General features: G+C 46.0%; 2 protein-coding genes across 2 annotated transcripts; both read right to left on the reverse strand.

Annotated features, from left to right (window-relative positions):
• Positions 1-3,645: 3,645 nt before the first annotated feature.
• On the reverse strand, positions 3,646-4,264 carry PC9H_010147 (uncharacterized protein; the record flags this gene model as incomplete). The annotated part of the gene is made up of 2 exons (XM_036779641.1): positions 3,646-4,076; positions 4,135-4,264. The coding sequence occupies 2 exons, from the start codon at positions 4,262-4,264 to the stop codon at positions 3,646-3,648; spliced, it is 561 nt and encodes a 186-aa protein (XP_036629030.1).
• A 5,227-nt stretch (positions 4,265-9,491) lies between these two features.
• PC9H_010148 (uncharacterized protein) lies at positions 9,492-17,967 on the reverse strand (the record flags this gene model as incomplete). Its single annotated transcript, XM_036779642.1, has 2 exons — positions 9,492-9,547; positions 9,609-17,967. 2 exons carry the CDS (start codon positions 17,965-17,967, stop codon positions 9,492-9,494), a joined length of 8,415 nt encoding a protein of 2,804 aa, XP_036629031.1.
• Positions 17,968-18,877: the final 910 nt, after the last annotated feature.

Below are 18,877 nucleotides of genomic sequence, written 5' to 3' on the forward strand. Positions count from 1 at the left end.
CGACTTTCATTGCTTGAGCCGCTGTGGTTGCACTGAGTATTACGTAAGTAATCCAGCGTTCAATTTCTCCCTTGACTCGAGTAACTTTCTTAACTTTCTGCAAGTTGTCGTACCTGCCCATACGCGCACGTAACCTGTATCCTCCGCTATGAGACCTCCCAATCCTGCAAAGCGGAGCCTCCGAAACGACTGCGTTAATGGAATAATAACTTTGCCTTCACGCACATCCGAGGTTCACAAACAAGTGAGTGGCATATCTTGGACATGGACTTCCGAGAATGCTGAACGTCGCATCTAATTCATCAGTGTTCCGATGTTTTGATCTTTGGACCATTTGCGCCGGCTATCGGAACCATGTTGATGCTGGTCATTGTCGCAGGAATCGCTCTCTTTGTCAAGTCATCACGGATTGGCCTTCTTCCCTTCGCACTCTGTCACTCCACGCGATACTTTTGCGACAAGTACACGGTAGCTCTTTGCCGTCTAAACATATGTCACGCCCTCTCCCCATTGCTTGCTGCCTCTCTCAGCTCGCCTCTGCACACTCGGTCGCTCATTTCGGGCATGGTCAGACAAGCTGTAAGGGCAACCTCAAGATGGCCGCACAGTGCAAGCCTAGCAGAGGGAGAATCCAAAGAAATGAATAAGACTAACTACAATACATGAGAGAGCTGCTCACCTAGCAGAGGGAGAATCCAAAGAGAACAGGATGGGGATTCTCCATGCTAAGAAGCGAAGTATATACTGTAGTAGCGTGGGAGGAATGAAGGGTAACTGTACAGTACACCAGCCACAGGTACGAACGAATATCACAAGGTACGAGGGGGCATGTGATAATGAAGTGGAAGGGGAATGTACGGGAGCCGTGCCAGCGACCTGGGGGAGTGGGGACAAGGAATAACGAAGTGGGAAAGGAAGATGGAGGTAGCCCGGACGAGCCCCGAAGTGTATCTACGAGTCCGAGTGTATCCGAAGCGTCCGAGCGAGTCCGAGGCGAGTCCGAAGCGCGGGAAGACTTCGGAGTCACCGGACGGGGCTCGGATGCGAAGGGAGTGAACGGAAGGGAAGCGGGAAGGTAAGGAGGCGAAGGGAAAGGAAAGGGAATGAAAGAAAAGGGAAAGGAACAAGGAGGAAGGGGACGGGACAGGGGAAAAGGAGAAAATAGGAGTGTCCCCTTACACAAGCCCTAGATGAACAAATTCAAACGGTTCCCTCCGAAGGCCCCCCTCTCCGTAATTTTGCCCTGCATGCAGGAGGTGCAAGTGTCATTCCCGACCTAACTGTTGCCACCCATGGTCTCTCGATGCCAAGCATGTTCACTCGGGCCCTTACCTCTCTCGCCGGCTTTGACTGTATGGAGGGACGCGTGAATCTTCCATATGTCGCTCTCGAAGACAATGTCCGCATCGGTGATTGTTGGGAGTTCGCCAGTGCGCATGGCTATCTTGGCATCCAGCTTTCTGAACCTGTGAAGGTGTCCAACTTTAGTGTCGACCATGTCGCGACCAGCCTGCTGTCATCAGCTGATAGCCATCGGAGTCCAAAGGACATTACCCTCTGGGGGCTTGTAAATGATTGGCATGGCGGTGAATCACGCTCCCCCTTCATATTCAGCTCAACCGGCCATCTTCCTTCTTACATTCGGCCTACCGATCGCTTCATTGAATTAGCTTCGTTGCACTATGATTCCACTTCCTCTCCCCGCCGTCAATATCAGGCAAGCTCTGTAGATCTACCAGTTCAAACTGTAGTTGTTGAAGTTCTTTCGAATTATGGTGCGCCGACAACATGCTTGTACTACGTCGGGGTTCATGGAGTAAATATGGAGTGATGTGTATTTAGTTGCCATGAACATATAGCTATAGCAACACCAATCTAATGCATCAATGGAGTTTAGCTTGTGAATAGACCCTCATAAGTTGGCAGCCTAGACTTTGGTTAGTGAATGATCCTTGAGGTCGCTGGTGGACATACAAATGACTATATTTGCCTTCGCAGGGATTTTGAGACCTTCATGTCCCTTGCTACCATACGCGTACCTGTATGGTATGTTAATCTGACGTAGTCCACCTTCTCGCATGCTGATTATTCCTTTGTTCCAGCCTGCTCTACTATCAGTATTCAGATGAGGTTTAATGCATGGTACACGCGCTGTCACACCCTTTTTGTAAGTAGGTGTCTGGGTTCACTGGTTCCTTGATAGAAGATCGAGTGTTGGCCCGGTTGTTCTAGGAGTGTTTCTTTGTATTTGTTTCACCGATAGGGGTCGTCGCAGGAGAAGGTACGTATTTGTTTATATTTGGTGGGTAGAGATGACGTATACGCAGATAACGGTGAGGTATAGTCTAGTTTTGTATTTTGGGGTGAAGTTTGTTAACTAAAGAGGTTAGCAATCACAAACAGAGATTCTAGTATGTAAAAGGGGCAAGTGTGCAAGAGAAATACAAGATTTTCAAGCAACACAGATATTCTGTATGGAATATTGGTTCCAAAAGGAAGAGAGAGAAAGAGAGGGGTTTTATAAGTTTTATGAAGAAACAGGGAGAATTGTAAGTATTTATTTTATTTGGTTGGAAAAGGGGTTTCGAGGTTTTTAGGGGTTTCTTGTCAAAGTTGTGAAAGTATAAAGAAATAGGTAGGTATTTGAAAAACAGGAAAACAAGGTAATACTGCTTTTGAGTTTTAAATTGATGATTTGACTTACTCACCTTAGATTTTACTGGTGTTAAGAACCTCTAGGCAGCACTAGATCAGTTCCTAAATCCTTGCAGATCTTAGGTGAACCTTTCTTAGGGGGGGTAAAAACTTGTCTTATTCTACATAATACAAGGCTTTATATACTAGTCTTGCATGGCTATGTAATGTAAGGACTGAGTCATAAATGGTGAGGAGGAATGCAGAGTTGCATTCTGAAACAAAATAAAAGAAGGGGAAGAATTTAGTTTGCATTCTAAAATTTTAAGTTATGAATGTAAAAGGACAAGTTTGGAAAAATGGGCTCCAATAAAATGGGAGTAGTAAGCTGGAACAAAGGAAATCATATGGATACCAGCCATGCTATTGTGTCTTGGTGACTCAGCAGGGAGATTTTAGAATGGAAGGGAAAATTTAGAATGGAAGGGAAAATTTAGGAGTGAGGAAGTTTTCAGGAATGGAGAGGGAAACTTGGTGCTTTTGTAAGAAGCCTCAAGGGAAAGGGTAACAGCAATTATGTAATTTTTTTGTAAGAGATGCTGAAATGTTTGGGGGATGGTAGAGTTTTTGAGATGGAAGAGTTTTAGGAGAAATAGGGGTATAGGGGAAATAGGAGCTTGGGGAAATGGAGAGAGAATTGCTTGAGGGAGTACAATGCTGAATATACTCATTTACCATGTCTACAGACATGGTTCATGACATCTGCGGGCGGCGTTAAATATCAACCGTCCTCGGTTGAGTACTCCATCAAGCAATTTCTGGTCTTCTGGCAGAAAATACGGTTACTGGCCAAGACGATTTCTTTCGTTTGTACGATTGATGAAGGAGAGTGAGATATGAGCGTTACGAAATGGAGACGAGCAAGTGCGTATAAAGAGTGGTAAGGTAATGGGTATGAGGTAAATGATGATGAGGAATGCACGAAGGAACGAAGGTAGACGTAAGTATGATTCAATATTTGGCGACGAAGTTGAAATGCGGTTCACGACATTTGGCCAAAACCACGCGGATCCGATCTTTCCATCCCAATTTGACGCTCTTGGCGTCTATCCACATTTCCCTTGCCAGAGGGAATCGCCGTGGTTTCCCATTGGGAAAGATCTCCAACCTGAGTTGAATATATCGTCCTCGAAATCCTACTATTTTATGTGCGAGTGCGAGATGATGGGGGTCAAGGACCATCCATCCGTTTAGGTTGATTACCGCGCCCCTTAATTCAAGGAGCTGTTCTGCCACAAGTGTTCCAGGCAGAAGAGCAAACCGAATAGTCGCAGTTTGTAGGAGGGAAAGGTCGACGGAATGGAGTAGGGAGGGGCTTGGAAAAGGGGGAAGAGGGTCGAGTTTCTCCATGAGTTCCTCGATATGGTCGTCGAAGTCATGAACTATGGTTATTAGCCTTTTAATCATGGGTATTTTTGCGGGAACGTTGTGATGGCGAACTGTATCTTCCCGCATCAGGGATGCCCATCAAATCGGAGATTTCAATCTCTTTCACTTCTTCTACATGAATAGCGATGGGAGGGGAAGGGATCGATGGAAGAGAGATAGGGGTGCTTCGGTAGTGCGACATCTTGTTTTCAACGAGAGACAGTGGTAGGGGGCAGAAAAATGGCGGTGAGAAAGAAAAGGCGGGGACTTGGTGAATTGCTTGATAAGCTTCAAGGGACGTCCATTTCCACATCTGTGTCGATATCTAGCGGTTGTTCGGCTCCGCCTGGTTCATCAGAAGGGTCCAACATACTTTCTGGGGCCAGTTCAGGGTCGTCTCTAGAGAGATACCCGATTACTCGAAAGGCAGCAATTGGATCTCGAAGAAGCGATCCATCAAGTTCTTTTAGAACATAGTTTCCTTTCTTGGTTCGTTTAACTACTTCATAGGGTCCAAGGTACCGAGGTGATGTTTTGATCATGGAAACCGATTCTTGGATCTGGCTGTGCCTTACCAGGACTAGATCTCCAGGGTCAAAGGTTTTCCGTTGAATACGATGGTGGAACCGCCGCATAAACTGATCCCGAGAAGTGCATCGTGCTTTCTTTAAGGTTTCAGCTGCTGCTAATAGATCTTCTTCGCGTTTCTCTAATTGTCTCATTCGGAGAGCGATTAAGGCTGCTGTTGACATTCCTGAGGCAAATCCGGTGACAAGGAAACTTGCTTCGGTATAATCAAAGGGTAGGGCAGGTTGTGTTCCATATAAGAGGTAATAGGGGCTGTATCCAGTTACGGAACTGACGGTAACTCGGTCTGCAAATACAGCAAGGCCGACCATCTTATGCCAATTCAGTGGAAGGCCTATAGCACTCTTTTTGCATGACCGAACTATTGCTTCCCTGAGAATATAGTGTCCCCTTTCAACGACTCCATTAGCATGTTTATTGTATGCAGTGATTTTGATTTGTGGGATGTTGAGTCTTTGAGTAAGGGCAGAGAAGGCTCCTCTTACTTCGGATCCATTATCGGTTACGATGTGCTCAGGAGCACCATAGCGGCAATACAGGTTGTCCCAAAGGAATTGAGAAAGACTATTTGAGTCATTGTTTCGTATAGGCCTTGCTTCAGATACGCCTGTAAGATCATCCTTGGCTGCTGCTATCCATTCATATCCTCCGGATGCAGGTCGCATGGCCATGACATCCAAATAGACTTTCTGGAAGATTCGGACTGGCGCAGAAATTTCGTAAGGCATCTGCATTTGAGCAGTATTCCGAATCTGGCAGTCATGACAAGAAGAGATATGATAGTGTACATCTTCTTTGAGTCTGGGCCAATAGAAACGAAATCGGAGAAGCTTTAACACAGATAGTTCTCCTTTATGTCCTAGATTTTCGTGTGCTTGTTTAAGGATAGACAAACGTCTGCTTGGGGAGAGGACTACGAGTTGGGGCATTTTGCCAGGATTTCGAAGATATAGACGTCCTTCATGAAGTATGTATCTTCTAGCTTGTCCGAGAAACCGATGCCGATCCTGTTTCTTATAACCGCGTGGCATAATTTTAGTGGTGAGGTACTCCTGAATTGCTTCCAATAACTGAGTGACTTTGGCCGATTTATTGGTAGAGGGGAGTGCAAATACTTTGTAGTTTTGGGTATTGGGTGGAGCATAGGGTGGTGAAATGAGATGGATGAATAAGGAGATATCGTCTAGCCATGTATCATCCTCCTCGACATATTCTTCTGGTAAATGTTTCCTCCTTGACAGTCCATCGGGTCCTTTGAAATTGGTACCAGGGACATGAACGAGTTCAAAGTCAAACATCAGAATCCCCTGTATCCAGCGGTTCATAGCATTACTTGGTTGGAGGTCGGGTTCCTTTAACATTCCCTTGATGTATTGTGCATCCACTTCAACGACCAGCTTATGTGCTCCAATAAGGTATATGCGCCAATGTCTTAAGGCCCTGTACAGTCCGTACAGCTCTAGCTTTGACTGGGAGTATCGGGATTGAACGTCATTCATTGGGAGGGATCCATAACGAGCTGGACGTCGTTTGCTATTTTCATCCATTTGAGATAAGATGAATCCTACTGCGATAAGGCTCGTATCGACAGAGAGGATGATAGGGTTTTTAGAGCGATAATCTATAGGTCGTAATGCTGGGGCAGATGAGACTTGAAGTTTTAATGTATCAAAGGCCTTTTGTCGACGATCATCCCATATGAACTCTGCTCCTTTATGAACAAGTTCGGTTAGGGGTCTTGCGAGCTGGGAGTAATTTGCTATCCATATTCGCACAGTTCCACATAATCCTAGAAATCCTCGAACTTCTTTGGGATTGGTGAGGATAGGCCAATTCAGGATTTTTGCCACTCGGTCTTCATCTGGGCTTCTTCCTTCCGCACTACAAGTTTGTCCAACAATGACGGCCTTTTCTCGGCATATTTGGGCTTTCTTTGCAGAGAATGTAGCACCTGCACATTTGACACGATGCATGACGCGGTGAACATCAATTGCATGTTCCCATATGAATCTACGAATCCCGGAGTTTCCAGGTATGGTTTCTGGTTTTCCATTTTTATCCAAGTACTGAGTTTTTGGACCCTTAATTGGGAGATCGTCCACAAAGATATTGGCAACATGCGGAATTTCATCTTGCAGGATATGAATCATACATTTTTGAAATTCTGTTGGAGAATTGGTATATCCCATGGGTAATGCTGTAAGCCGTAATAATCCAAGTGGACTCCAGAATGCGGTCATATCTCGGGATATTGGATCCACAATCCGGGCGTCAAATCCCCAATACAGGTCATGAGTCGTAATGCATTGACATCCGGCATATGGTTCAACGAAGTCATCGATAATGGGAAGTAGCCCAGCGTCTCGAATTGATACAGCATTGAGAGGTTGTAAGTCATGGACAATCCGAAGGGCTCCATTTTTCTTCAATACACAGAACCATCGTCCTCGATATGAAGATTGGCAGGGTTCATAAACCCCTGCTTCGATTTTATTTCTTAGCATTTCAATAACTTGTTCTCGGATTCCGGGTGGTATGGGGATATTTCTAAATTCCCAGGGAGTATGAGGGATGGTTGGCATGATGTAATCGGAGAAGTAGTCCGAACGCAGGGTTCCACGGTCATTTTCTTCGAACGCTAGCGACTCTTCATTAAGTCGCAAAATATGCTTGAAGAGTTTTTCCTCTTCAGGGAGGAGGAAATTATCTTTATTAACTTCCATAGAGTCCATTCTCTCCTGAGTGAGTTTCTGGGTAGGAACAAATTCCGGAGGGTGCGGGAATAAGGAAGGTAGTGAGGAGAGAGGATCTTCTGGCATTGAGCGAGTAACTTTAATATCTTCTGGACAAACTCCTGCTACTGGGCGTATCTTTTGTGCCACTGGTTTGTATGCCCCATATGCTTTGAACTGGAATCCATAGGCACTCTCTTCTGGTGTGGGAATAAGTATGGTTTCGTCATTCCAGTCAACATTGGTAAGAAGGGAGGAGATCCGATTTAGTTCTTCATAATGGGAGTCTTCGACATAGAGAGAGTCTATGGGTGGTTTTTCATAGGATTCTTCTATTTCCGTAGTGCCGTTTATTGTGGCATAGTTCGACCATCCTTCCACACAGGGGTTTGTTACAGGGGATATTGGTGAATCCAGCGGTAGGAGAAAAGGAAGTGGGGAGGTGTCACTGATTATAGTCTTCTTGTTTGCTTTTTTATTAGTGGACAGTGTCGATAAGGTAAGTAGATGTATTATGATTTGCCCTGGTAAGAGAGAGAGGTAGGGGAAGGACATAGAGATTGTTGAAGGAGGTGGAGGGTGACTGTTCTGTCTATATTGGAGAACGCCACGAGATGGGACGCCGAAATCCATTTCCATCATACATAGTTCTTGGGTCCAAATAGTCTCCATAGAATAGGATTTGGGCGCTGAGATGCATTGATATAGGGATCGCTCGAATAGTGCGGGCGGCGTTTGCAACGCACCCACGTCCCATTGCTTCACACACTTTTGCGATCTGAGCCAAGTATTCATCTTCTTCCGGCTGAAGTAAGGGGTTGCGTTTTGTTGTAATAAGACACTGAACAGTCTGTCCACAGTAGGAAGGTTCTGGGGAATGCACACATGTATGTGTAAATCCTTGAGCAACAAGAGGTTTTGTTGTGGTAAGAAACCGGAATATGTAGCAGTGATGAATAAAATAGTGTCGTGTGCTATCATGGAGAAGGGGAGAATCCAGGACAAATGATCGAAATCCAGGTTTAAGGACATATCGGGTGATGTTTCGCAGAAAAGATATATATAGAAACCGGAGGTGACGGAGCGAGGTTATTTTTGGGTTCCATGGGTTCGAACGGATTGTCAGATTTGATGATACCCATGGGTTGGGATATTCTTTGATGAAGAAGTTGGTTGCCAAGGCGTAGGTTTCAGGAGAGTGACATAAATGCGTGGGTATTCTTTCTTTGTCCCACTGCATGACAAGAATCCTTCCATCCTCTAGGTAGTGGTTTTGGAGATAGTCGAAAGGAGGAAAAGATTGGTCTTCAAGAATCTTCACCATTTCTAGAGTGTTGATTTCTTCATCTGTGGGAGTTGACCGACTCCACATTGCTGATCCAATGCGTTCGCGAAATGCGAATTCCTTACAAGTGAGCGCCAGTTTTCCTAGAGCTATATCTCCGTCCTGATTCCATTTTCCAAATCTAGGATCATGGACGGGAATAAGGTGATTAACGAATCCTTCATTTAGGTAGGCTCCTGGATCAAAGTTGAAGTACGATATTGTGGAGGGTACAAATCGTTTTCCTGCCGCATTTAAACAGGGGTGACCGTGAGGTGGTAAGGCAGATGGGATAGCGTCAATGGGAGCGGGAATTGTCATGCCTTCTATCATAAGCAAAGTGGAGTGTCGATCACTGAATCCCCAGTCATCCGTAAGATCATGTCGTATTTCGAAGTACGGTTCACGAGGTAGGATATCCTCTAGATTGGCATAGATGTTACAGGCGTATGGCACTATTGGTGAAGTTAATTGCTCAGGAGCATGGCGCACTGGTCCTGAGGTCTGCCAAAAGGGAATGTGTATATGTGGTGAAGAGTGGGGGCTGATATACGCGGTAGTACGATTTCTAGGAATTTTGTTATAGGCCTCGTTCGATGAGTCGAAACTGGTTTCGGAATAAAGCCTGGTGTCTAAAGGGGCAGAACTGATAACTAGGCGAGGTAAACTTGCATAGGTAACTGGCAGATTTGGAAGGATAGAGGTTTGCATAGGTAAGAAGGGGAAATTGGTTTGCATGTGTATGTAAGATTGATGTCTAGGATGTTGAGGGTTGTTGGAAGCGGTTAAGTAGAGCTTTCTTGAGTGGCCTTCTTGTTGGCTTTGGCCTTGCGTTTCCTCACTGGAGGAGGGCGAAGTAGAAGTATAATGCATGAGTGGAAAGGATGTGGGGTTAGACATACTGTTACGAGTTGTCCTGGTAGTTTGAGTAGATGGTCCCGGTTCCTCTGGTGAGACATTTTCGATTTCTTCTTTTCTCACGTCCTCAGATTGTAAGGTGGCCATGAGGTTTCGTGCCTCTTCACTATAAGGAACCTGAATAGAGAGGTTACCCTGACCATCATCAATCAAAAAGCCGTTTCGAAAGATTTCGGCATTTTCATCATCAGAGTCGAAAACCATGACTGCTTCTTCTTCGTTGTGATATAGACGAAATGGGCGGGATGTGAGGGAGCTAAGAGGCTGGGTGATGGTCGAAGGAGGGGGTGGCGAAGAAGGGCTCTTCTTAGATTTCGATCTGGTGCGTCTAGCAAGTGTGTTTTGCAACTTGGCAGGTGCTGTGGGAGGACCATTGAATTTCCATGGCTTCTTGGCATATCTGGGAGGGATAATAATAGTGTTGGAACTCTTGGTATGCCCTGCTTTACCCTTTGGGGTTTCAGGCACATTTACCGTTTTGACCGTGTTTTCTTCCAGGCTAGATTCTGGAGATGGTCGCCCTTGTGCCATAATTGAATCAGTGGAGTGAGGGGACGAGGTGGATGAGGTGGACGAGTGATGATTAGGAAGAGGTAGGGATGTCATGGCAATATCTTCGGTCGGCGTACCATTATTATCTGCAGATGGGGTAGGAGTGGCTGGCACTTCAATTTCGTCGTGAGGATACTGGAGCTCCATGGACGATAGATTCGGAGAATTATTAGCCGTTTGAGTCGAAAAGATAAGCGAGGGAGGCGCTTCAGTTTGTTCAATAATGATTGGCGACTTGGTTTGGATATCTAGGGTAGGAGTCGAAGCAATAGAATCGGAAATAGGGACGTCTTGGCTCATGGGGCTTCCCTGAGTTTCCGCTGACTTGGTTTCAGTTCCAGCCCCGTCGGCGACTTGATTCCTAGTGGTAGACTCAAGAAACTGTGCGGCGGCGTCACGAATGCGTCCTTGGTTAATTTCCTCAAGAATATGTCGTTGAGCAGCGACACTGGGAATAGGTACGCCAATAGTGTCGTTAAACATGGTATCATTGACAGGTATGAGTGAGTGTTGGTGGCGGCGTGAGCTGGGTGGGAAGTTGGAGCGTGCAGAGGGCGGTCTAACGTGAGGAAAGGGAGTGGGGGAACGGTTACGGGGACGTTCTCTGGGGTCTTGAGTTGGTTGGATAGCGTTGGGAGTTGAGTCGTTGTTTCGAAAGGAGGAGCGGAACGTAACTTTGCCTTTAACCTTGCGCGCAAGAGGCGTGTCTGGTGGTGGGGAAGGGAATTGCGCGGCGACGTCACGATAAGTAGGAGGTTGGCGATATGGATTGGAGGGAGGCTGCATAAGTCCCCGCGAAATAGTAGGCCTGGGGGTATCTTCTCGTCGATTGACTCCGTCGTTCTGTAAAAGGGGAGTTTCTGGTCCTTCAATTCCTACCATTTGGTGTAAGAAATCGGAGGGACAAGAGTGAATCGCCGCACTATGGGTTACTGTATCGGATAGCGCAAGCGCAGCTTCAGGCTGGGGTTTCTCGGGTTCGTTTGGCTGCGAAAGAACGATGTAGGCGTGTCCATAGTTGCATTGGACTTCCTTGGGATCGGCGGTGCTGCGACGAGACATATGAACGTCTGTAGCAAGGAAGACGCACACCTTTCCGTTGGGTAACTGATATTCTTGGTGCTCGATGAAATTGGCAGACGTCATTACCCCGACAACTTGGTGAGCTTGGTCGTCAGTCGACGCTTGTTGGATTGCTGCGTAGCGTCGAATTCGATTTTCGACGGTGGTTTCTTCACCAGGCGATGCGGCGGCAAGCGTCATGGGTAACGCAATCTGGGGCTGCGTGATTTTGTCGACGCGAACGGTGGGGGGTTTACCGGATTCATGGAGCACCTTGATTGCTTCAGAAACGCGAACGCTAATAGGTAACTTAGCGAGTAATTCCTTCACTTCGTCGTAGTCTTTGTTGTTAACGGCGTTAGAGCTGAGAGTACTGGTAGACATTGTTGGATTTGTTAGATTGCTGTGAGGCTGGGTTTGCTGGTTGTACGAAGTCTGAGGTCTCAGAGGAGCGCTGGGATGCGTTTTCTGGGATGAGGATTCGTCAGTATCGGCTGCACAACCTTTTATACCTCTTATGTTTCTTTCTAGGAAGTATTCTTCGTAGCGGATTCGATCGAGATCTCCGAGTCTTCGTTGCTCGTCCCCTGGGTCTCCCAACCCAAGATTCATTTTTGCACCGTTCGATTTGGTCGCTAACGTTCCAGGAACGTTCCCAGAACAGGTAGTTCCTTGTGAGTCACACATTCTTTCCTGGTTTCTTACACATTCGTTTCCTTTTCGTACGCATTCATTCCTTATCGTACCGCGTGAGTCGCATCTGATTTCGACGGCGTGCTTATTGTTTTCGGTACAGTTCGTATTGGGAGACCGTAGATTGCATAGTAGGACATCGTCAAGTTCGACGAGAAGCGTCCAAGTGCGGGCTTCGTTTGGCGCTAACTTTGGCGCCGCACCTTGTCTTCTCACTTCCACTTCATTGTTGACAATCCTCGTTTTCGTGGCCTGCACTCTCAAATCGTCGTCGCCACTATCTGTACTCCAACGGCTATCCGTCTCCGTCGTGGAGACCCTTTCTTGCATTCGTTCTGGGGGCAACAACCGCATTCGCCCTTCATTCCTTGTTCCTGTTCGACTTCGCTCTCCGTCGTTATTCGCCCTTTCGTTCGCACCACATTGACTCTCGACAATAAGCCAGTCACGCTCGACATCGCATTCGTCATTCTGGAAGGACCGTGGTGGAGTGTAGTGGCGGCGTTTCAGCCCCTCAGGTGCGTCACTTTCCATTTCTTGCTTATCATTCTCCATAACGTTCTCAGCAGGGCGCGCATTCTTGGTTATCACCTTATCGTCGACACAGCACTCGTTCTTCATGCTCCCTTGCATCATTCCTTGGCCCAGGTCTTCGCCATACTTGTCCCTTTTCGTTCCATCGCTTCCGGCGCGCTGTGCTGACGCAATAGCAAACTCGACTCCCTTGCCTATTTCTCTATTATCTTCTCCTCGCCGTCTATTTCTTCCCGACTCAATTTGCCCCGCCTCGTCGTTGCTTCCTCTCATTGGTGAGTCCCTTCGAGTTTCATTATGTTCGAACCCGTTCTGAACGTTATGGCGCACAGCTTCCACGTCTCCTTGGTCAACGTTACTCGCTTTCTCGTTGGAACACGTTGTATTCTTTGGTGCGCTGTCAGACATTTCGTTTCGCTCGTTCTGACCATAACTGCCTGTAGTGCTTCCCTTTTTCGTTCGCGTATGCTCGATCTCATACTCGCACTCTATCTCTCCCATCGAAGCTCTTCTTGTTCCTCCGTCGTCTCCCACAGTCGTTACTCTCGCACGTTGCAAGTCTTCGTCGATCTCGTAGTGGACACATCTCTCAATGTGAGTTTGTGTGAGTCCTCGTACAACGTCTCTGGGGCTAACGCCACTTGCAAATGCTCGCCTTATCAGGTTCTCGTCCCTCTTCTTCTCCTGAATCGTTTTCCATTCATCTCGCATCTCGCATATTCCTTGTGCCGCGCTTCCAGCCGCTGGCATTTTGCCCACTTCTTGGACCATATTCCCAACTGTCGTAAATTCGTCGTTACGTGCTTCCTCATCTTCGCCCTTTGTCGGTCCATCCTTACTGGGACGTTCGACTAGTATCCTTCCCTCGATGCGTAAGTTTCCTGAATCCTCAGGGTTGCTAGGATTATTACTGATTACTGGGTCATCTTTTGTTAGATTAGTCCAAGATGTTCCTCCGCCGTTCGTTTTAGTCCTGCCGTAGTTTACTGTGCCTCCCATGTAGTTGTTAGAATTACTTGTACCAGATGCTGTTAGTTCCCGATGGTCTTTACGTGTGACCGCTTTGTCTTTTGAGAAAGTTTCCGTGATGTGGGGATGGGAGTTTGAAAGGTCTGTGTTGTCTGAACTGGCCGCCAGGTGATATTCCAAGGTCCCTTGGATTTCTGGAGCATTGTCCTTCGTGGGTGAGTGAGAACTATTGGATGATGAAGCATTTCTAATAGAAGATGTCTCTGACCCTTCTTCCGCATAGCCTTTCCGATAGTTTCTTTCATCTTGGCTCCGATTTTGCCGCATTTTGAGTAAGAATTTCTCCACTTCCTCGCCTATGGTGTTTAATGCATCATTTTCATCAGATAGTTCATGGATGAATTCCGAAGAATCACTAGAGGGTGTGGTACTGCTCGGTGGGTTCTCTGTACCATTATTTGGGCTTTGAGGAGGGTGTGGTCCTTGTGAGTTATTCCAAAAATGTTGTTCTCTTCTCCTGAGTGACTCTGTCCATAATGGTCGAATAATCCCCTCAGGGGTTTTTCCTTTGTTGCTCTTTCGTCGCTTGGAGGCCTTATCATAGCTATCGAAAAGTCCTGACTTGGAGGTCTGGTTATGTTGGGGATTCATTCCTGAAGAGTATGGGTTCCGGCGTTTGTTCCGCCATTCAACCGATTCCAATTTTTCTTTTGTCTTAGCTATATCGGCTAGTCTTGCTTCCAATTCTGCATTCAAGGGTTCATTTCCCCAATCGAAGGGTAGAGTGGATAGTCCCGGATCTTCTCCAGGTAAGATGTTGGAAGAATTTAGGTTCTGAATTTCTTCGTCTAGTCCTTTGGGTGCATATTTTGCGTAAAAGGTAGTGGGCTTCATAGTCAAGGCAGGGAATTGGCTTATAGTTTGGGGGTCGTTCCATGGAATATCGGTTATGAACGGAGGTAAGAGGTTGGAATGTTGGATAGATGTGGCTGGAGGTGAGGGAAGTTCATTTCTAAACGTCTCGGTAGTTTGTTGATTTTCTTTGGAGATTTGAAGTAGTTCGTCTAGCTGAAGGAGGAGTTCTTCATTTAGATTTTTGAGATCGGATTCCGAAGGAGGTGAGTTTCTATTACTGCTGTTTGAGCGATGAAAAGTGGTGCAATCACTTATTTCCTGCCGAAATTCCGGTGGTTCCCTTTGGTCCTCGTACCACATTGCTTTATTGTTGGAATACAGTCCTTTTTGCATAACGGAAGAAGCTGGCGGAGATTTCTCGTTACACCATCCAACGTATGTTTGAACAGATTGTTCATCCATTATCTCGTTTGACCAAATTTCTTTGGGTTTGATGGTATCGGGATTTAGTGTTACGGTAAGAGAGTTTTTGGAAGGTCCTTGATTCGGTGGGCCTGCGGGTGAGAAATTGGTCATGATAACCTTTTCTCGATGAGCTGAGTAGGGAACGCTTGGCCATATTTTGAGGCTAGGGGGCACACTTGGAAAACTGAGCTCCATTACTTCCCTGAGGATTTGTTCACTGTGTTTCAGGTAATTTTCTCTATTGGCCTGTTGCTGAATGTCTATTGGAGTATCTTCGTAGGTAATTCTTCTTTTTGTTGAGGCAGTAAGAAAATTGTAAGGCCAACATTCCTTACAGTAGGGGTTGTTGGTACGAAGGATACTATCTCTTGGTACATGGATACATTCCTTTATTGCAGCTGGTGGGGGTGTTGAGTCTGCCGTAGGTTGCTGGTCTAGAAATGATGGGGTGTCATTCTCTAGTTCCTCGATTTTGCTGGTAGTAGGGGTAGGTGGTACGTGAATCATCATAGATGCAAGCATTGAGTTTTCTTTGCACAGGATACCTTGTAGCATTTGATCGGGGCGCAAAACTGACTGAAGAACCAAAAGCTCGTAGCAGGTCGTTTCGTTCTTCGGGCGGAAGATCAAGTAGGTCCCCTCATTTCGTTCTTCAATAGAAACACGGTTTGCACGCTGCCATGGTCGCCCAAGTAGAAGCTTAAAAGGTGCCTTTTCACCAAGATAGAGGTTGGCCACCGTTTCGACACTTCCACAAGTGAGGTGGACATTCTGCACATAGCCCCTCAATTCTCCAGTTCCTCCATTGGCATCATTCATTTTAATGATTCGATTAGTGTCCACGGGTAGGTGAATGGATTTCTTGAATGTATCGGCATGAATGATGTTGAGTTGTGAACCGGAATCGATAACCGCCTGGATAACCTCGTTTCCAAACCGCATAGGAACAACGATAAGTGATGCCCGATCATAATTTTCCTCGTCTAGTTGAACTTGAAGGGTTTGAGGAGCTGACTCAGATTCCACCATTGCGACCGGCGAAGGTGAGCTATGTTCGTTGGCTATCTTCATAGTTTTTCCTTTAAACATTTTGGCTAGATGTTCTCTAGCTTGCTTAGAGATCCCAAAGTATTCTCCTAGCGTGATTGGAAGAGTTAAAGCAAGTGCTCGTTCCAGTATTGCGTCTAATTCAGGATCGGGGAGAATCTCAGATTGGCGCGATATTGGGGCCTTGTTTGGCTTGGTGGGGTCTGACGGTAATGGTTTGGTTTCTGGAGCTGGTTTGCGGGCGGATTTAGGAAGTTCGTCCGTCATAGTAACATCTTCCACGGTAAATTCTTGGCGAACTCTTGCATCAATAGGGGTTTGGTCAGGTATTGTAGGGATGACTGGAACAACCGGGTTCGGGCGAGATCGTGGCGCAGATGAACTGGGTTTTGGGTCTGGTACAGGACCCTTTGATCGGGTACGTCTTCCTGTATCCTCATTGAGTACAGGCCTAGATTTTACAGCACCTCGTTCTAGATCTTTGCGGTTCATGGTGACAGTCTTGGAATTTCGTTCTACTGCAAGTATCTCGTTTTCTTCTTCCTCCTCTTCTGAGGCTGAATCGTCTTCGATTTCATATATTTTGCCAGTTGCCGAAATATAACAATCGGGGTTTGTGGACATAACGAAATTTGAAGTTACTGGAGTGGATTGAGAGGTGATTCGTTGAACTGATTGGACTAGATATTCTCCTTGTTCTCGGTATATTAGAGCTCCATTAGGCCAAGTGATTCGACCTTCTGGGGTTCTGACAACTACTCTTCTGTTGATGAGATCCGCTACAGGTGCACACCTAGCAATTCCATGACCTTGTTCTCCACATCCGTAACAAGTCATAGGTGGTCGTGGAGTCATGTTTGGAGCAGGAGGAGATGATGTAGGTGTGGGATTGGAAGATGAGGTGGGTGGTAAGGTTGATGAATTGACTCTTGGTGGAATTGGTGGAGGGAATCTATTTCGAGGGGGACCCATATTCCCCACTGGCTGGCGTTGTCCTACATTGGGGGGAGGACAGATTTTGGTAATTCGTTCATCAAGGCAGAAGGCCCTATAGTAGGTGGTACTATATTCCGGATCGTCTAAGCTCATCTGGGACATTTTCTTGATTAGTCCTTCGACCTTGTCCTCCGGCGGAATAGTTTTGGATTTCCGACTACTGTACTCTTTCGGGGACTGTAGGTTTTCTGTTACTGGATCGGAGTCAAGATCGTGAGTTTTGGATTTCTTGGATTTCGATTTCGCTGATTTCCGAGCTTTAAGTGCCTTGATCTTTGCACGGGTTCGTTTTTCATCCTCTGAGTCATCTGATGATTCTGAGTCTGAATCTGAATCCGAGGAATTCTCCGAGTCTGATCCAACATCAATGAGGTTGTACTCGAATCGGTCTCGTTCAAAGATTTCTTGTGCTATTTCTGAAACCAGTGCCATGGGGAATGCCTTTTTGACAGAAATACGAGGATGTCGTGCCAATAGTCTGTTTTCTATCTTTTGCCGGGCGTCTGGGTGGATTCCAAGCCAAAAATAGGTAGCCTCTAATTCTTCCGTGATTTTATCGGTTTTGCGTAGCCATCCAGATTTGGATATGAACTTCCGCTCATATTGTTTCCACTTGGTAAGCGACTTGATTTTCTTGGAGCTCCAATAGTTGGTATGCTTGGCTAATTTACTGGTAGTGTTGCGTTTCTCCTTGCGGTCGGCATCAAAATGTTTCTCCATTTCAGCCTGAAGGAGACTCCAGGAGCTTTGCCGAAACCCTGGGAGTGCTTCCACAAGCACTGACACCTTGTCACTACAATAATCCAGGACCCGTTCACATTTGTCTGCTGAGCGTGTGATGGAGTATCGTGTACAAAGGGCATTGTACTTTTTCAGGAAAGAGGTGATTTTCTCGTGACTTCCTTTGAATAGGGGTGGAGCTCCTCTTTCACCAATCATAGGCATCATTTCAGGAGCGTAGCGATATGTGCGATAGGCGAGAGAGGTTTCGTCCTCTGTATCACGATTTCGAGGAAGAGGTAGGGTCGGGATGTTAGCCTGATTAGGTACAGCTGGGTCTGGACCAAGGGCAGGCATGTGGAGTTCTGGTGTGGTTTGTGCGGTCAAAGAGGTAGGAGATTGAGATAAAGGAGGTGATAAGGATTCAGGAAAGGAAATGGTGGAAGACATGTGACTGGTTTTGGCGAGAACAATATCGGTGAAACTTGAAAGAAAAAGAGTCCTGCGGTGGTCACCAAATCTATGTCACACCCTTTTTGTAAGTAGGTGTCTGGGTTCACTGGTTCCTTGATAGAAGATCGAGTGTTGGCCCGGTTGTTCTAGGAGTGTTTCTTTGTATTTGTTTCACCGATAGGGGTCGTCGCAGGAGAAGGTACGTATTTGTTTATATTTGGTGGGTAGAGATGACGTATACGCAGATAACGGTGAGGTATAGTCTAGTTTTGTATTTTGGGGTGAAGTTTGTTAACTAAAGAGGTTAGCAATCACAAACAGAGATTCTAGTATGTAAAAGGGGCAAGTGTGCAAGAGAAATACAAGATTTTCAAGCAACACAGATATTCTGTATGGAATATTGGTTCCAAAAGGAAGAGAGAGAAAGAGAGGGGTTTTATAAGTTTTATGAAGAAACAGGGAGAATTGTAAGTATTTATTTTATTTGGTTGGAAAAGGGGTTTCGAGGTTTTTAGGGGTTTCTTGTCAAAGTTGTGAAAGTATAAAGAAATAGGTAGGTATTTGAAAAACAGGAAAACAAGGTAATACTGCTTTTGAGTTTTAAATTGATGATTTGACTTACTCACCTTAGATTTTACTGGTGTTAAGAACCTCTAGGCAGCACTAGATCAGTTCCTAAATCCTTGCAGATCTTAGGTGAACCTTTCTTAGGGGGGGTAAAAACTTGTCTTATTCTACATAATACAAGGCTTTATATACTAGTCTTGCATGGCTATGTAATGTAAGGACTGAGTCATAAATGGTGAGGAGGAATGCAGAGTTGCATTCTGAAACAAAATAAAAGAAGGGGAAGAATTTAGTTTGCATTCTAAAATTTTAAGTTATGAATGTAAAAGGACAAGTTTGG

The sequence above is a fragment of the Pleurotus ostreatus genome, assembly GCF_014466165.1.
Source record: "Pleurotus ostreatus strain PC9 chromosome Unknown scaffold_7, whole genome shotgun sequence".
NCBI classification, from domain to species: Eukaryota; Fungi; Basidiomycota; class Agaricomycetes; order Agaricales; family Pleurotaceae; genus Pleurotus; species Pleurotus ostreatus.